Here is a 19,435-nt window from a genome sequence, read left to right on the forward strand (position 1 = left end):
CCCTCCTGGCTCCTCCTGGAAACATCCCTCCTAGAGCACCCAGAGCCCCTGCTCCCATCTGGACAGGTGCTGGCTTGGCTGCAGTACAGCTGTCATCAGGGACTTTCCTGCACCTTCACTCTGGGAATTCCCTTTTTCTTTCTCCTGAGTTGAATAGCATTTCCCCTCTTGCTTTAGTGCGTGTAGCATATGCAGCATATATAGCATAGTAGTATGTAGCCTGTGTAGCAAGTATGAAGTGTATTTTCCTCTCACTTTCATGTATGTAGCATACCTTTCATTAGCTTCCTGAAAATGGGTACATAGGAGGTAAAATTTGTAGATATTAAGTGGCAGGGTATAAAATTCTAAATTATAAAGAATTTTTCTCCGCTTTCTGAAGTTAGAGCCATTGTCTTCCAGCTCCCAGTATTGTTTTGGAGAAGCCAGAGTTTATTTCATCCTGGAAACCTTTAGGATCTCCTTATCCCTTGTGTTTTGCAATTTTACAGTGCGGCTTTGCTTTGTTTTACATTTTCCTGGGCACTCATACGGCCCTTATCATCTGCAAATGCATGTTTTTCATTTTAGATATATATATGAATATATATACACACACATATGTGTAATGTGTGTACACATATACGTGTAATCTTCCACAAAGTAAACAAAAAGATAAATATATGAAAAATAGGAGAGAAATATAGACATAAACATAATAAAATTAACAATAATGCGAGAGTTTCAAAATCCAATTCAGTTATTTTATAAAAGTCCCCCCAAAAAAGAATAAAGAAAATGGAGAGGAGAAAATTAACATCATAGTAATGTAACAAAAAATATAAACATATATTTAATAATAAATATATAAAATATATTTTTACATTACTACATTATTTATTTCATAATAAACATATATTATTTAATAATAAATATATATATATATATTACATTACTACTATGGTCATTTTCTCCTCTGTATTTTCTTTATTTTTTTTAGCAGGGGACTTTTACAAAATAACTGAATTGGATTTTGAAACTCTGGCATTATTGTTAATTTTATTATGTTTATGTCTATATTTCTCTCCTATTTTTCATATATTTATCTTTTTGTTTTACTCTGTGGAAGATAGTCTCCATTCTGAATGCTTTTTTTAAAGAAAAATGGCATCCTATCATTTTATGAATGCAAAACCTCTCATTTTTGTGAGTTTGTTTGTTTTGTTTTGTTTACATTTTCTTTCTCTACAATGTGTTTCCTCTGATTGTTCCTTTCTTTATTTCCCTCTATTTATTTTTTTTTTCTTAATGGTAGAAGCTTTCTTAAGTGGTGAGGATTCTTGCCTACCCACACATATTCAAGAATGAGTCAGCTATAGAAGCTGTGTATGCACCTAAAGTATGTCAATTGGGATGCTTCCCTGTGGAGAGTTAGGCAGGGGTCTGGCCTTTTCTGGGTTACCTTAAGTATCACTAATTGAAGGTACTTTTCGCTTGTCTGATCAGTTCTCCAGAAAGGATGCTCCAATCTCCTGGCTAGGGTGTAAGCCTGGGTACTGACATAGTGGGAGCCAAGCTGGGGAAGCGGGCTGGGAGCCCTAGCATTTGGTATTGAGCCATTCACATCATCTCCCCATTTTTAACATAGTGACTCTAGCCTCCATGGTGTCCTGATCCCCAAACCCAGGGTCCCTCTGGTTTGCCTTCTCCAGAGAGTAATCATCTGGTCTTCTACCTGAGTAAAGGAAGCAGAGTTCCCTGGCTGGCTGTGCTTAGGAGGAATCTGCCAGTCTCAGCACACCTTATTCAGATTTTCAAGTAATCTTCCATTTTACAGCTCAATAGGCAACTCAACTTTCAGCTTCACCTGATCTCCACTTTCTGAGCCTTCTTCGAACTCTGTGGCATGAATCAACTTTCTCCACCCTCCATTCTGTTAACAACATCACTGATCTATCCACTTTCTATCTTGCAAAATTATGTTGGATGTCTGTCATCTCTACCATTTTCTCTCTTGTTCTCTTTGCCATTGTGGTTTTAACCTTTTTCCCTCTCTACCATCATTTTATTGGGGTTTTAGTAGTAGGTGGGGCTATAAATACATATGATCAATTTGCCATATTTAACTAGATATTTTGTTGATTTTCATACACTTGTGAAATTACGATACCCGCCATTTGCATTTCAACTCATCACTATAGACATCATTACCATGTTCTCTGGAAGAATCTGGGAAGCCGGATGCCAACCAGGATCCCTACAATTCAATCATCAGAATCTCAAACATCACCACCCATCAGAAAACTTTAATTTCATAAAAATTGAAAAATGTCTTGCTAACAGTTTTTTTAAAGCAATGGAATATAGTGTATGTTTCAAGATAGCTAGAAGAGAAGATTTTGAGTATTGTAAGAAATGATAGATGTTTAAAGTGATAGATATGGTAATCAAATTACCTCAGTTTGTTTGATTATTACACTATGAAAATATGCATTGAAGCACCACGTTGTACCCCACACATATGTACAATTACTATATATTCATTAGAAAGAAAAAAATTTTAATGATAATTTTAGTATTAAAAATACCTCAACACCCAAAACTGTATTTTGACACCTATTTCATTGGCTTAAATAGTCTGTAAAATGAAGTAAGTATATAAACTATAAGATTTTTAAAATAGGAGGTATTTACATTTTATAGCATTTTAAAATTAAGCAACTTTGCTGCAATGGCCTAAATGTAATGGAGAGAACCAGAGTGTGGATAGAATATTCAAAGCAACCTAAATGCATGGAGTAACAATACCTCTAGCGGGGGATTTACAGTGTTTGCTATTGGCAAGTGGAGTCCGATATACTTAGCAAGGATAAATGAGGGGGCCTGGCACGGTGGCTCACGCCTGTAATCCCAGCACTTTGGGAGGCCGAGGGTGGGCAGATCACTTGAGGTCAGGAGTTTGAGACCAGCTTGGCCATCATGGCGAAACTCCGTCTCTATTAACAATACAAAAATTAGCCAGGCATGGTGGTGCATGCCTGTAATCTCAGCTACTTGGGAGGCTGAGGCAGGAGAATCGCTTGAACCTGGGAAGTGGAGGTTGCAGTGAGCTGAGATCGCACTACTACACTCCAGCCTGGGCAACAGAGCGAGACTCTGTCTCAGAAAAAAAAAAAAAAAAGAAAGAATAAATGAGGGAGGGAATGGGAGGTGAAAATTTCTTCTGTATACATTTTCCAGGATCATCCCTTTTTGCTTTGTTGGGTTGTACGCTGCCAGTGAGATATTCTATCTTTGCCACGCACATGAAGGTGGAATTACTGTGTGCGATCTGCAGGTCGTGCAATTCTTTTTGCAAAACAAAATTTTTTCAACTTGAAAAATTCTAAGTATGCCTTGTAATCTTTCCCCAAACACTATACACAGGAAAAAAGTCGGGGGCAGGGGGGCTCCTTTCAGTCCTGTCTAAGTGTATGGTAGTGGGCTAGGGCTAGTGACTCTCAAATAAATAAACCAATCTGTTAGCACTGTTTTAGATACGTAATTGCAACTCCACCTTACCTACCATCTTAGAAGGCTTCTTGGTGGATGGATGACACTAACTGTACAATGGCACAACCATCTTTGTAAGGCTGAACTCTGCAGTGACATGGAGCCTGCTGACCTCAATCGCCTGCCTAGGCAAAGCCCCCTTCCTCACCAGTCCTGCCTAGCTCCCTGCTGACCTTCCATCTCCAGGCACCATCTCATGCCCACCCCATCATCCTGGCCAGGAGGACAGATATTCCACGGCTTATTAATTCCATTTCCATTTGAAGTCTTACCTGCTGCTCATTAAGCTTTCTCTGTATTTCTTCCGAGTTACAGGAATCGTAGACTATTGGCTTGGCCAGCTCTGACTCGATGTGAGCGAGCCAGGTCCTCAGGCTGCTCATGTTCTTATCAAGCTGCTGCACAGCTACCAGGGTCTCCTTCAGCTTCTTCACCCTGTGGGCAGAGAAGGGGGAATGTCCCACTTCAGCGAGAGGCCCACTCATGTTTCTCTCGCGTGCAGAGGAGAACACTGGGCTTTAACAATCTTTTTAGGCAGAGAGTTAGAAACTCATGTGGAAGAAGCCAAAGACAGAAGAAAAAGGAGGATAGAAATTAGAGATGAATACAGACAAAGGAGCAAGGATGCAGAGGAGGCAGGGGTCCAGGGCACAGGAGCAGAGATAGATAAATTAGTTTTGAACACAGTTTTCCCAGTGTGAGCAGGGTGTGATCAGAAGTTTGGGAAGAACCACAGGTAGTATTTCTCAACTCCATTACTACCTACTTACAGCAAAAATCAATTATTGACTCCCTGTTAAGAGCCTGACATGGCTGAGTGTACACAGATTGCTCTAAAGAGAAAGGTCATGGTGATAATAAGCATATGATCAATGATCTATTAGTGCCCTTATTTAAAAATTGCTGCTACCTTTAGACTATGAGTCTCGCCTTTTGGTTCAGGAAATATGGCCACCTAATTGGCACTGCTCATAACAGAGGTAAACAGCAGATGAGCAAAATACTTCAAGCTGTTAGGGTGTCATCTTGGCTCAACTGAAGAGGTATCTATCTTCTTGAAAATATGTCAAGAGCAACATGACTTGTAAGACTCTAGGTTTGTGATACATTTAAAGGCAGGGATCTGCAACAGAATGTTCTCAAAGATTGACAACTTATACACTTAGAGTCATCAGATATTCGCGTCCCCCTCCCCCACCCCCACATTACTTCCAGGCATTTAAAGAAGTGATTCTCAAGCTGGGATTGTCACAGTCAGTGGAGGGTGCTTTCAAACCACAGGTGCCAACTACCAGCCACCACCGCCAGGTGGTTCTGATACGTTTCTCTGATCAAGACACACTGTTCTGAAGAAAATGTCTCATAATCCAAGTATTTTGAACATTTGATTTATTTTTAGTTGCTTAAAATTGATATCATCACTTCTGTTCCAGTTTCAATAAATCAATGTGTCTCTCTCAAGTGAAAATGTAGTCATTTGACAACATGATCGCTTTTCCTTTTTGTCATTTTTCCTCAAAGCACTGTCATATAAATGCTCTTAAAGGATTTTCACTATGGTCAGCTGTTAATAATATCTATATTTTAATAATTGTAATTAATAATACTTCTATTTGAATAACATTTTCAGTTTGTAAAAACCCTCGGGAGCATTATCTTTTATTGTTTTAAAAAATGTGTATTTAAAAAAATTATGTTCATATTTCACAATATATTCTTTTGGTAGAAAATGAAAATATGTTGCAATGTTTATTGTGACTTACAATTCCACTCGAGATAAGATTTCCCCAATTAGCTTTATAAATACAAATTGTACCCTGTCCCCCAGACACTTCAAGGCATTGGCCTTGAACACTATTTCCAAGAACTTTTACATACAACTCACTCACATTTCTCTCATGGCTAAGACAAAATTCATCTGGGCATCAGTCAGTGAATGACAGTTTTATTATGGCTACTGGGTACAAAGCTCATGGAGTGCATTTGATCGACCACAGCATGGACATGGAATTTTACATGGCTCTGGCCATAGTGCCCCAGACTGAAAGAAGAGTTTACCATCAATAAACCCACTGGAAGAGGCCTGAAGAATGGCACACAGCACAGAGAGGTCCGTCCTGCTTTTACATCTGTAGGAATGTCTTCTCAGCAGCCTCTCCTACATGACTTCAGATTTCGTAGGATCTGAACACTTACTAGGCTTGGGGATGGTAATGTCATCAGGGTTTTACTAGAGGTTGGAGTGCTTGTTTTCTCCCTTCCTTATTTTAGTTCCCTGGTATTATTTATGCATTAATTGGTCTCCTCCATGGTAACTTCCTTGGAAAGCTGGAAATGTGAATTTCCATATTTGGCTATTTCCCTACCCCGGCCATGCTAAACTCAGTGCTTTGCACTAAACTGGGTACTGTTTAAGTGGTTGCTAAACATTAATAATGAATATTCTAAGCGAATTGTGTTTATTTAATTAACATGTTTTCATTTTAAAATTTTTATTTGATATTAAGTGTGTATTAAGTTTTACTTCTAGATTCAACATTTGCCGGTGCTCTATTTGTCAAGTACTAAAATTCATTTGTTTTTTTGGTTCAAAACTCACAAATATGATCAAAAGATCCAAAGCACAAAAGGGTGCAAGTAAACACTGTTCCATAAGACCGTCTACATTAGAAAAATAAATTACAGGTTAGCTTTTGTAATATCGAATGAGTTCCAAGTCAGAGCGGTTAGTATGCAATATGTCAAGGGCATCATGACATGGAAATGTGTGTTCATATAGTCCATTAGGGACAAGTTCCTCTTTCAAACAAATGTGTAAATTTAGTAAAGTCGACGGGGGTGAACATTTAAGCAGTTCTTTTTCATTTTTTAAAAAATTGTGTTTTTACTACAAATAGCAAAATACAGTGTGCATGTGTGCTGGGGGAGCAGAGGTGAGCCTGTAGGGCATGGGTAGTAGGATTAATAAGCCTTGGCTTATTAAACTTGACATTTATTTGCAGGACAGGGATCACTCTTTTTTTTAGGAGAAATGTCCCATGTTTCTTTCCATTATTACTTTAAAGATAATTTTTGGGTGAAGCGTCACAGTATTTTTATTTATCTATCATCGTGAGAAGTCTGAGCAACATTACTTTTGGTAAGCATCCAGGATTATCATTCAAATTAGATACTTGCAGACGTCACATGTCTGGGTAAGTTTAGCAGCTTGATAAATCTGTAAGTCCCTGCAGCTTATGGTTCTTTCACAGTCCAGTGTGTATCACAGGCACTTGACCTTTCTTGAAAAGGATTCTACTATGAAATCCAAATGTCCAGCTTCTTAACACTGAAACATGTATATACAAACACACATAAATATGTATATACGTACTTACACATATATGCTTATATATCTATATATAGTATCTATATTTCACCACTTTCCTTCAAAGTAATTTAGTATATCCATAACCCAAAACAAAACAAAAAGTCCAAATTCTAAATATAATAGAACAAAAATTACCATTGGGTAAATCCTATTCATTTGTAGAAATTTATCTGAGGGATGATACAGTAAAGAAAAACATATTTAAAAAATTCCTGTCATATTTTTATTCTAACTAAAAAAAATCATGAACTAAACATTTGCATAATGCACTAAATTACTATTTTAGACATTAATTTGTACACTTTGCACATATATTTTATAAGCTTCATATTAGGGACTAAAACTTACTGACAAGCACAAACAAAAGCAACTATCTCAAACACACAGCATTTTCTAGAGCCCTGAAATAGTTTTATTTCATGAAAGGAAAGCTTTCAACTACAAAGCTGTGAACCAGCTAAGGCTAAATTTCAGTTTCATCAGAAGCCCATCCTTTAAATAGCAGATGATGGACTAACTGTGTCTTTTTCTGGATCGCTTTCCTGTGTCTCAGCCTCTCTACTCTAGCCATACTCCTTGTATGACGCATACGGTCCAGAGACAACTGGAATACAGAGTCATAATAAAGTCCATTAACCTTTTCGTCCAGCTCTGCATGCCCAGTAGAGGTACTAGAAAACAAACCAACGAATAACTCTTGGGAGTCCACATGGCCAGCTATCTCCCAACACCAATCCTCTTCATGTAACATTGGCAAAAACAGTTCTGGATTAAGGCTTCCAGCATCTATCCTACAAACCCCACGTAACATGAAAGCTATGTACAATGGAAGAAACTCAAGAAGATGCCTGCCTTGTGACATCGCAGTTACAATCTGGGAGATCTGCGTCCACACAGCCGTCCTCTGCCATCCTCAGGGCACTCAGGTCCTCTGCCACCACCATGAAGCTTCCACTTGCAAAAGTTAGACTCTGCAGAGCAAAAAGCTATATCCTGCGTGGGGATGAAAGTTTCCCCTTGTCTGTGTATAGAAGTATGAAAATGCTCACTGTAGACAAATGTTGGTAGTCTCTGCCCGATAACATGACACTGGGCAGTGACAAGTGGTCATGTTTCTAAATAAAACCTACATTCATTAACATGTGCCAGGCTTGATCTCCTGGAATGTAGGCCACGAGTGTAAGAAGGGGAAAAAGCTCAGTGTAATCTGTAAGGAGGAGGAAGCTACAGGTCTAAAGAAAGGACAGCAAAAACAACATCGGCTGCAGACACTCTGCTGTTCTGTAAGGACAGTCAACTTTTCTTGCGGGCAGTTTGTTATGCTGGGAAAGCTATTTAAAGAAAACAAATCATCCCACTGCAAACAAACAAAATGTCCACAAACACAGCAAATGGTAGTAGCAAAAGGAGTAACTTCCTTCTTTTTTGGGTTCAGTATGCCAGCTCGGTAGTGTATGCAAGAGTTTTAGGGGTTGTTTGCGAAGGTGGGAAAGTACATGCTCTTTATCTTTGAGTAGACTATTTGGGGAGGAAAAATAATGAAGAAATATTATTCTCCCTTACATATGCAAAACTTTTGTCCTTTAAAAATAATCATGTAGATGACAAAAATAACATTTTCATTTTAAGACAATTAAAAAAATAACTATATTCATTTGCTCGGGGGGTCTTCAGGTAACTCTTTTTCTTTTGTGAATTTCAAGAGTTTCCAAACTTTCTGCACTAAGCAGATGATAATTTAATAATTTATACTTTTAAAGAAAATAAGTCCCCAAATTATTAATTCCTATAATTCAATAAAATATGATTAATGCTGGATGCCTTACATCCTTTAGGGGATTAAAAACTACACACAAATAAATAATAAATATTAAATAAATAATGAAAATTTGCTAAGTTCTTTCCAAAAAGGACTACATGATGATTTGTAACTAAAATAAAACAAAGCATCTGGTTCTGGTCATGTGAGTTGACTGTTTTTAAAACAGAACACTACAGGAAACACATTTTCTTAATAAAAGAAATACATTGGTGGCTCACGCCTGTAATCCCAGCACTTTGGGAGGCTGAGGTTGGTGGATCACAAGGTCAGGAGATCAAGACCATCCTGGCTAACACAGTGAAACCCTGTCTCTACTAAAAATACAAAAAATTAGCTGGGTGTGGTGGCGGGCACCTGTAGTCCCAGCTACTCGGGAGGCTGAGGCAGGAGAATGGCGTGAACCTGGGAGGCGGAGCTTGCAGTGAGCTGAGATGGCGCCACTGCACTCCAGCCTGGGTGACAGAGCGAGACTCCATCTCAAAAAAAAAAAAAAAAAGGAAATACACCTGCCAGCCTGGGTTACAAAGTGACACCTCATCTCAAAAAAAAAAAAAAAAAATCAAAAGATTATCCAGGCACAGTGGCATGCATCTGTAGTCCCAGGTACTGAAGTGAGAGGAAGACTGCTTGAGCCCAGGAGGCTGAGGCTGCAGTGAGCCATTACTGCACCAGTGCACTACAGCCTGGGTGACAGCGCAAACCCAATCTCAAAAAAAAAAAAAAAAATTAAAGAAAACTGCATTTTATATAAGAAATAAATTCTAGAAAACATAGTACTTAAAGATATTGTACTGTGAATTCTTTTATAAAACAATCATTCTTCTTATATTAATGTATTTTTAGTAATCAGAAATGAAAATATTTTAAACTTTGATTAAAGAAATATATTGGTTATGAATCTACCACTATAGGCAACTTTGTTTTTTTCTTGATTATGACTAACATTTTAAAAAACCTGAAGTCTTCAAAACATTTTATTGTCATAATTTCCTTAGTTTAATTTCTTTTACCTTATTTAGTTTACCTCATGGAGTTAAAAAATTTGAAATTTTTTTCATGCTTATTATTGTTAGCATAATATATGTATTCCAATGAACTAAATATGAGACAAGGCAAAGCTCTAAAGATACAATTATTGAAAGAGCAAAAATGGCAATGTTCATTGATACAGAAAATCCTAGATTAGTTGTGGTATATTTATACTATGGAATACTCTGCAGGTTTCTAAAAGAATGAGACTGGCATAGACAGTGTTTTATAGTAAACACGGTCCTTTCCCTTGCATTTTCTCATTGGAGATGTGGCAGTTAGTTTCATTAACACTTTGAAAATGAGCAACTTGAGGCTCAGAGAAGTTATTCAGTGAGACTTGGGCCACACAGCAGGAACCAGGTGGACTAAACTCAGGCCTCTTGATTAGTTCTGTGCTGTTTCTGTGCTCATCGCATCAATGCATTCCTGATCCTTACCAGGCACCTTCCGACTCAAACACCCTTAGGTAATACCAGCCGTGAATTCCAAGAATTTCATTTCCTTTGACCTCCAACGTGGGTAGAACACCCTTTAAACTGAAAGTCCTCCTGAGGGCAGCTGCTAGGAACTTCACAAAGCCTTGCTTGCACTGCATATGTGTTTTACCTCCACAGCCTTTGAACTCCCTCTGGGATGAGAGCTGACCTCTATTGAACATATTCTATGCTTAGCGGTTGATATGGTTTAGCTGTGTCACTACCCAAATCTCATCTTGACTTGTAGCTCCCACAATTCCTATGCGTTGTGGAAGGGACCCGATGGGAGATAATTGAATCATGGGGGTGGTTTCCCCCAGACTGTTCTTGTGGTAGCGAATAAATCTCATGAGATCTGATGATTTTATAAGGGGTTTCCCCTTTTGCCTGGCTTTCATTCTCTCCTGTCTGCCACCATGTAAGATGTGCCTTTCGCTTTCCACCATAATTGTGAGGCCTCCCCAGCCATGTGGAACTGTGAGTCCATTAAACCTGTTTTTCTTTATAAATCACCCAGTCTCGAGTTGTCTTTATCAGCAGCATGAAAATGGACTAATACAGTGGTAAACCACTAATCATTCTTCTGAGCTAGCTACTATTATGATTCTCATTTTATATATGTGGTAACCGAGGTGCTGAGAAGATAAGCAAGTTGGTGAAGCAGAATCACGCTATGACTCAGGCAACTGAAGCCCGAAGCCAATGCTTTGCTTTGTGTATGCTTTCATTTGTGTGCGTACATTTTCCACCCTATGGTTTAGATTTGAGAAACTCAGCAAATACTGGAGTGACTGCTATGTGCAAAGCACAAGGTCAGGGGCTGGGACTACTATGGTGATCAAGGTTAGATACACTTACATTTTAGTAGAGAAAACAGGCTTAAAATGACTGATCACACAAGATTTCACATAGTTCAGGGAAATGCTATGAAGGAGAAGCCTACTGAGCCCGTAAGAAGAATCTGATCTAATCTGGAGAGAAGGAAAAACAGGAAGAACCAATCAGGAGCTGGCCAGGCCAGGGGCAGGCAGGAGAATGCCCAGGAAGAGAGAATAGAAAGGAAGAGGCCCTGCGGTGAGGAACGCTTGTGTACTTGCATTATGACACTTATTTGGTTAGGGACCATTTTCTTTCTCATCTTTATATCCCTAGAGCAGGCCACCTGTTTTGGTAAACAAAATTTTGTTGGAGCACTGCCATGGTTTTCTATTTACAGATTTTTCTATGGCTGCTTTCACTCTATAATAACACGCTAATAGCAACAGAGACTATTTGGCCCACAAAACTAAAAATATTTACTATCTGGTCCTCTACAGAAAACATTTGCCAACCTCTGCCCTATAGCAAGAAGCATAGTACTTCATATATAGTAGGCATTCAATCATTTAAAAAAATTATTTGTTTTTACTCTACTTCTACAAAATGTCGAGGCAATTATAATAAATATAGAGATTAAAAACAACCAGTCACAAAAGGCCACATATTATATGACCTATGTATATGAACTATTCAGAACAGGTAAACATGTAGAAACAGAAAGTAGATTAGTAGTTTCCTAGGGCTGGGAGAAGTGGGGAAGGAAGAGGAGGGAAGAAAAGAGTGACGGCTAGTGGGTAACTGTTTTTATTTGGGACTGATGAAAGTGTTTTAAAATTGATTGGAGTAATAGATGCATAGCTTTATAAATATACTAAAATCACTGAATTACATGCTTTAGATAGATGAGTTATATGGCATGTGGATTATATCCCCAAAAAAGCTGCTATTGAGAAAAACAAAAAGATAAGAGCCAAATAACTAAAGTATGCTTTTGCCTTGGTGATGGGGATTTAGGTTTAGCAGAGAGAAAAAGAATTTTCTCTATTAGAAGGTCCAGTTACCCACTTCCCTGCCCCCAAATCATCACAACAGAGTGCACAAGTTGAATTTGACCTTCCTAGATGCTAAGATGAGAAACGTTACTTAATTCGTTGTCTGTGATAAGAAGCATTGAAGAATTAATACTAAAAAGATGGATTTCCTTTTAGTCCTGAGCTCTAGAGAAATTGCTATGTGGATTTTCTGCACTGGATTCATTGACAAAACGAGAGCCAGTATTCTTAAAGGCAGTTTTACAGAAATTAGAGTGATGCATCACCAATGACAGTTTCTTATGTTGACTTTTAATAAAAGCCAAGGGCTCAGAGGTACTTTAATTATCTAGGCCACTGCTGAACAACAGAACTTTCTGAGATGATAAAAATGTTCTGCATTGTACAGGGTCCAATAAGGTAGCCACTAGCCTCATGGGGTTATTGACCACTTAAAATGTGGCCAGTGCAACTGACCATAATTAAAATTAAGGAGTAATTTAATTTTATTCCATTTCAGTTAATTTAAATATTCTGTAATTTAAATAGCCATCCGTAGCTAGTGACTGCTGTATTACATACAGCAGATCTAGAAAGTATGGAAAGGATACTAGAACATTATTCACTGAGTCCTAAAAGTAACTGAGCAACTTTTGTTGCCCTAAAAAATTGACAATGCTTGACAACACAATTTAAAAACTCAATGCAAAGCACGTCTATTTTGTACTCAGAGTAATCTAAGCTAATCTGATGGTGATGTCAAGTTGACTCTAAATTATGCGTTCTATTTTTATGTATGTAATAGATTTGTTATCAGTAAATCTTTTTCTTTTCTTTTTTGTTGCTTCTGTGATTGAATATTAAAGACACAGTTCATGTTTCTATTAGCTGAGATGTTCACCTAAAAATACTATCATCTTCAAAAATAACCTCTCCATTCCCACAAGAGCACCAATACAGGACAGAAATGTTGAAAGGCATACACTGGGTTATATTTTGCTTTAGTGCATCAGCGCTGGAAGAGGCAAGAGTGGTGAATGGACTGAATCATAGAAACCTAATACTTCAGCTGGCAGTTCACAGTTGAGGATGGGTGTGGGAAACATGCATCCAATCTGTGCACTAACGAAGCACCAATAAACAAGGAAATGCAATGCAGATGTGACAGCCGGGTGTCTTTCAGGAGAAGCTGCAAGGGCGACTGTGACTCTAACATGGTGTTAAACTCAGGATGGCTCAATGATCAGTGTCTAATCTAGTCTAATTTGGAAGGAGGCAATTAGAAACAGGCAACATATATACAAAAATCTCCTGTGGAATTTTATCTGGGTATTCTGAGGCTTTATGTAAGAGGAAACAAAAATTAGTATTGTATAAGTGACTATAGTGAGAAGCATGTGTACCTTATAAACATGTAATTGATTCAAGTTTATTAATATGTCTTTTGGCAAAGTAAACAATTAATATCTAGAAAACTCTCCACTGAACAGCCACACAAAATATGTTATAAATAAATGTGAATTCAAGGAGACAGCAGCAAACTCATTTGCTGTAATATTGGCTCATAGTTGGGCATACACTAAGTTAGCTGCTTATGACTAGATTACATTAAATCTGATTTAAAATATATTTGACATAGTGCATCCTTACTCTCCACATCACTGAGTCACTAAAAGTAGGAAAATAATATTAACTAGTTTAACTGGATTACGTGGAAATGTCAATCAATCTATGAGTCAAATTTGACCAAAAAACTCCCCGGGGGATGTTTACCAAACAGGCAGTTTCCCTACGAAGGATATTTATAGCTTGAAGGACTTCAATTCCTCCTTCTGAAACAGGATTTTGTTATCATTTTAGTGAGGGAGAAGTGGGACTGAACACAGCACTGGGATTTTAAAATATACATTTGTTGAAACTCCGAGACCAGTTTAAGCTAAAATATTATTTCCATCTCTTTATAGTGCCTTTTCCAGAGCTCCTATTTATCTCATTGTTTTACTCCATTCCCATCCTGAACTTCTCAAAGGAGAAGTTCTCCTTCAGTTCTGTCATTTTATCTCGACTCTCACAGTCACTGTCACATTGTAAGTACTTTACAAAGAACTGAGAAATTAGATTGTCGAGATCAAAAACAGAACTTATCTTCCATTTAACTGTCTTCTCTCTAACAGGGAAAAGGAAGTCACAAACTTGAGAGGCAGGAGGGCACAGCACTCCAGGACACGCGCTTTGGAGTCTGAGCACAGGCTGTGCCACGCAATGTGTGCGTGATGATGGACAAGCCTCAACCTTAGCCCCCGTATCTGTAAAATGGGCATAATGATAAGGCCACCTCAAAGGACATTATGAACAATACACAAAAAGATGCCTATGAAACCCGTAGCATGGTCATTGGAATCAGCAAAGTGTTCAATAAATGTTAGCTATATCAGTGCTATGGTTAAACATTTAAAAAGCTGAGGCTGGGTGCGGTGGCTCACACCTGTAATCCCAGCACTTCGGGAGGCCAAGGCGGGTGGCTCACCTGAGGTCAGGAGTTTGAGACTAGCCTGGCAAACACGGTGAAACCCCATCTCTACTAAAAATACAAAAATTAGCCAGGTGTGGTAGTGTATGCCTGTAGTCCCAGCGATTGGGAGGCTGAGGCAGGAGAATTGCTTGAACCTGGGAGGCAGAGGTTGCAGAGCTGAGATTGTGCCGCTGTACTCCAGCCTGGGCAACAGAGCAAGACTCCATCTCAAATATAAATAAATAAATATAAATAAATAAAAAGTTGATATACATTTATTCCATTTTGTTTCATTGTCACTAAAAGATAATCTCACTTTCTTGAGTTAGATACTTTTTGATAACTCTCTTATAGAAAAGAAATATATCCAATGTTTTCAAAATCAGCATACAGGGTTGTGGTGCCCACATGTGGTTTTGATGAGCACATGGTACGCGGAGGACATTGTTTCACGTCCACTTTTATGCAGCACGGCTAAGGAAAGAAACCCAGATTTTAAAAGCGTATTGTGGGATGGACCCCAAATGGCACCATTTGTAACATTCCAACTCTCCTAATTGCCATGAAGAACATTTACTCAAATATTCAAATATTCATTTATGCACTGAAGTATTCATTGAGTCCGTATTTAGGCACTGTTCTTAGTGCTTGTGATATGTAGTGAATACAATGGAGAAAGTTTCCTGACCTCAGGGTGCCTAAGTTCCAACATGAAGCCAAATTCACCTAAAATAAGACATCTCCTTTTTATATTAATAGCATAGAACATTTTTATAACATAGTGCATCATTCATATTAGACTTTTATATTGCTAGTAAATACCCTCATATATTTTTCTTTTTGACTTTCATCTCTCTTACCCAACCCTACCCTTCTGCAACAGAAAGTGAATGTAATATTCTTCTTAGGTATGAGGCAAACACTTATAGTTAGCACTAAAGCTCAACACAAAATTACTATAATGCAGCAGCTGATTTTTACAACTGAGCAGAGTGGCAATAATCAGATTTATTTCTATACCTTGCTAACTAAAAATATGGCAGAGATTTAGTAATTTTTTTTTTTTTTTTTTTTTTTTGCTACTGCAGACAAAAACACTCTCCACAAATACTGGTCAGCAGTTTCTTCCTGATAGGAGTTTGAATACCCATGAAGCCCTAAAATAAAGAATTTTCTCTTGGGAATTAGTTTTGTTTGGATATGACTCTCTCTCTCTTTCTCGCAGCTACATACAAACAACATGAGATTTATAAAGTAAAAGGAGAATTTTCAAGGTAACTAAAGTGCCACTTATGAGAGGAGCATGAACAGTTTTGAAAATGGTGAGATAACCCAGGAAGAGAGACTGATTTATTGGATTATCTTTGGCTGATGAAAGGCAGACTGAAAGGCTTTAAAATACTGCCCACACGTGCCCTATTGACTCAGGTCCTCTTTACCTGGCTGCAATGAGGTCCAGGAGATGCTGCCACCGGTCGTTGACCTTTCCCAGCTTGTATTCAATCTCAGATGCTTTGCTTTCATGGCTGGCTTTAGCAAGTCGTTCTCCCATTTGTTGGAGCTGTATTTTGTTCTCTTGGGCAATAGCAATTTCCTCTTGATAATCCTGTGTAATAAATAGCCATCACAGAGGTCAGAAAGCATATTCTTAATACATCCAGCCCAGCTCTACTAGAAACATGATGATTACTGTTTTCTACTGCTTGGAAGTAGTTTGAGCATAGGAATACCATGTGGATATCAGCCCATGTGCACAAGTATTAGTAGTGCCTATTATTTTTGGTATGTATGCAGAGTTGGGATTAAATTTTTATATAGAGGTTCTCAAAATAAATAGGATGCTGCTTCCTATTTACTTGAAATACATATTAAAAAACAATAAAAGATAGATATAAAAAATAAAACTTAAAAGATTTTAATATTGGAAAATTATAGTTTATTTCTCTCATCACTAACCTGATGTTATACTTAGAATAAATTCTCAGACAAATAGTTGCTGAGAGACTTATAAAATGCACACACACATATATATGCAATTGATATATAGGTATATATGTAAATGTGAATGTGTGTGTCAATTATGTTATTTGTGAGGAATATTTTAAAAGAGTTCCTTCATTTTAAAGAGATAATCCTCTATACAATGTCAATATTTTGCAGTAAATAAATCAATGATAAATTAACTTTCAATAATAATAACTATTAACTATAGAGAATCGACAGGCCTCAAACCTTCTTAATTTACTCACTTTCTGTGCTAGCTTCTCTTAGATTGTTTGAGTTAAAGAGGACAGACTCCATATGGACTATTTGCAAGAGATAAGCACGAAATGGTATGATTTAAGTGACGATGAAAGGACGATCCCCTCCCCTGACTGCCACTGCTATCCCCAATGACCCTCTTACTCTCTTGCCACAGTGACAGGATCCGGTCTTTAGGATCAACTTTTTTATTTTTGGCTTAAGCTCCTGTTACGTAATAAATAGTTTCTCAGCAAAATAATATATGAAGACGGGTATTATATGAGTGTGAACATTTTAACCTTCCCTTGGTCTAAAGTTAGTGTGGTAACAGAGCTATCCTCCCAAGTCATTTACCTAAGCCAAAGGGCCCCAGGGGAATGGTAGGGACCAACAAAACTTTATTCCATTCCAGGGCTGACTGCTGTCCTCATACCTGCAGCCCCACCCACCCTCCTTTTTATGTTATTTCAACACAATGGGATTCAAAGACCAATACGTTGAATGGATTTATTAACATTATAATATTTCAGCAAACATTTGAGATGATTTTATTGAGAAGTGTTTCTTTCAAGGGAATTACTTTAAGACTTAAAAAGTATTTATAATAAAATAATCCTCTTGGATTGTCTTTAAAATCAAACTGTTTTTGAGTGTTAATACCAACAGACACTAATATCTTGGCTTCAGTTTTTTTTATGAATTGCCTTTTTCTTTTTCCTTCATCTTATTAGCACTTTCCAGTTGACAACTGCCTTTTTCTATGTTGCCAAAATTACCAAACCTTGATGTTATTTTCCTTTACAAAAGAGACGCCACAAAGAGGAAAACTCAAAAGCCCTTTAAAAAAAACCCATGAGTTATTAATATACGAGGTAGTATAGTTAACATTTTAAATAATATTCCTAACATTGTGCCAAACAATGTAATAAAATTATCTATATGAAAAGCTGAAATTTTTCTAAATTTTAAGTTCTGGTTATAGATTGTTCAAGAGATGGTTTTTTCCCCCACACTCTCACAATATACATCCTAAATTTAGTAAAAAAAAAAAAAGCAATGAGAATAGAGACAAACTTAATCAAAATTTATTCTATAGCAAATTTTACTCTACTACCTATAGTGCATGAATCACGCACTGACAGCATTCTCTGACACCCAGCAACTTAGCAAAGGGCAACCGTGAGCAGATGCTAAAATGAAATCTGTATCATCTCGGCCAAGAGTTTTAAGTTTTACAATATCAAGTAAACAAATGCTTATCCATTTGGATTTATCCAATGGATAAGCAAATTGGATACATAAAGGCTTATCTAATGGCAAATCCATTAGATTTGTAACATCATTAATAGTACATGTTGGCTTTGGATGTTTTAATTTTCTCTCTATGTGTGCATATGGATAGAAATAATTTTTCCTAATAACCATTTATATTTCTTTTCAGAATAAATGCAGTAAATACTGGCTGAGTGCTTATGAGAAGTTAGGCACTGTTTCAGGTGCAGGGGATATAGCAATAAACAAAATTAGACAAAGCCCACGCTCCTGGAAAGCTGACAGATCAGTGGGGTCTCCATTTGGACAACGAATAAGTAAATACAAAAAATACATTGTACATTAGATGGTGATATGTACTAATGAGAAGCACAAATTAAAATAACATTAAAATCACTGATTGTTCACAAGCACTGTGGAAACAACACTGAAATCACCCAATTCTTTTTTTTTTTTTTTTTTTGAGACAGAGTGTCACTCTGTCACCCAGGCTGGAGTGCAGTGGCACAATCTCGGCTCACTGCAACCTCCATCTCCTGGGTTCAAGTGATTCTCTTGCCTCGGCCTCCTGAGTAGCCAGGACTACAGGCATGTGCCACCATGCCTGGCTAATATTTTGTATTTTTAGTAGAGATGGGGTTTCACTGTGTTGGCCAGGCTGGTCTCAAAATCCTGGCCTCTGGTGATCTGCCTGTCTCACTTCCCAAAGTGCTGGGATTACAGGTGTGAGCCACCGCACCCGGCCGAAATCATCAAAAATTTTAAAATGCTAGCAAATTTGATCAGCTTTATATAGACATCAGAAATGTTTTGGATCCAAATGAATATGTAAAATAATTTGATAAGATATACATACCTTTAAAATAATATGAAGCCAAAATTATCAGAAAACTCTTAATTCCTATCTATGGTCTATAAATCATATTTTAGAGAGAAAATGTCAATTCAATTTATCTTAAGAATGTTTTCTTTCAGTTTCTCTCTAGTGGCTTTACCTTTTTAAAACAAAAAAAAATACACAAAAAACAAAAAAAAAGGAAAGAAAAATAATACATATAAAGGGTTCCTGCTGAACAGGTAATTAAGACCCCCAAATACTGAACTGAATAGTAGATGCTCTATTTCATCACAAATTGCAAGTATTCTATATATTTTATGTGTAAAGCAGGCCTTTTTATGCAAGTTTATTTTATGCTGGATATCCTTTTTTTTTTTTTTTTTTTTTGAGACAGAGTCTCGTTCTGTCACCAGGCTGGAGTGCAGTGGCACGATCTCGGCTCACTGCAATCTCCACCTTCTGGGTTCAAGTGATTCCCCTGCCTCAGC

The 19,435-nt window shown here is 37.5% G+C and overlaps 1 protein-coding gene across 21 annotated transcripts in view; it reads right to left on the minus strand.

The window, feature by feature from the left end:
• Nucleotides 1-19,435, minus strand: part of SYNE1 (spectrin repeat containing nuclear envelope protein 1) — a 519,329-nt gene that overhangs the window by 38,577 nt on the left and 461,317 nt on the right. For all 21 annotated transcript variants that reach the window (XM_055114235.2, XM_055114240.2, XM_034963099.3 and 18 more), the window contains 2 exons: nucleotides 16,033-16,199; nucleotides 3,804-3,966 (listed from right to left, as the gene is read on the minus strand). In XM_055114235.2, the coding sequence (XP_054970210.2) occupies nucleotides 3,804-3,966; nucleotides 16,033-16,199 (330 nt within the window). The remainder of the gene's footprint in view (nucleotides 1-3,803; nucleotides 3,967-16,032; nucleotides 16,200-19,435) is intronic.

The sequence above is a fragment of the Pan paniscus genome, chromosome 5 (genome assembly GCF_029289425.2).
Source record: "Pan paniscus chromosome 5, NHGRI_mPanPan1-v2.0_pri, whole genome shotgun sequence".
NCBI lineage: Eukaryota > Metazoa > Chordata > Mammalia > Primates > Hominidae > Pan > Pan paniscus.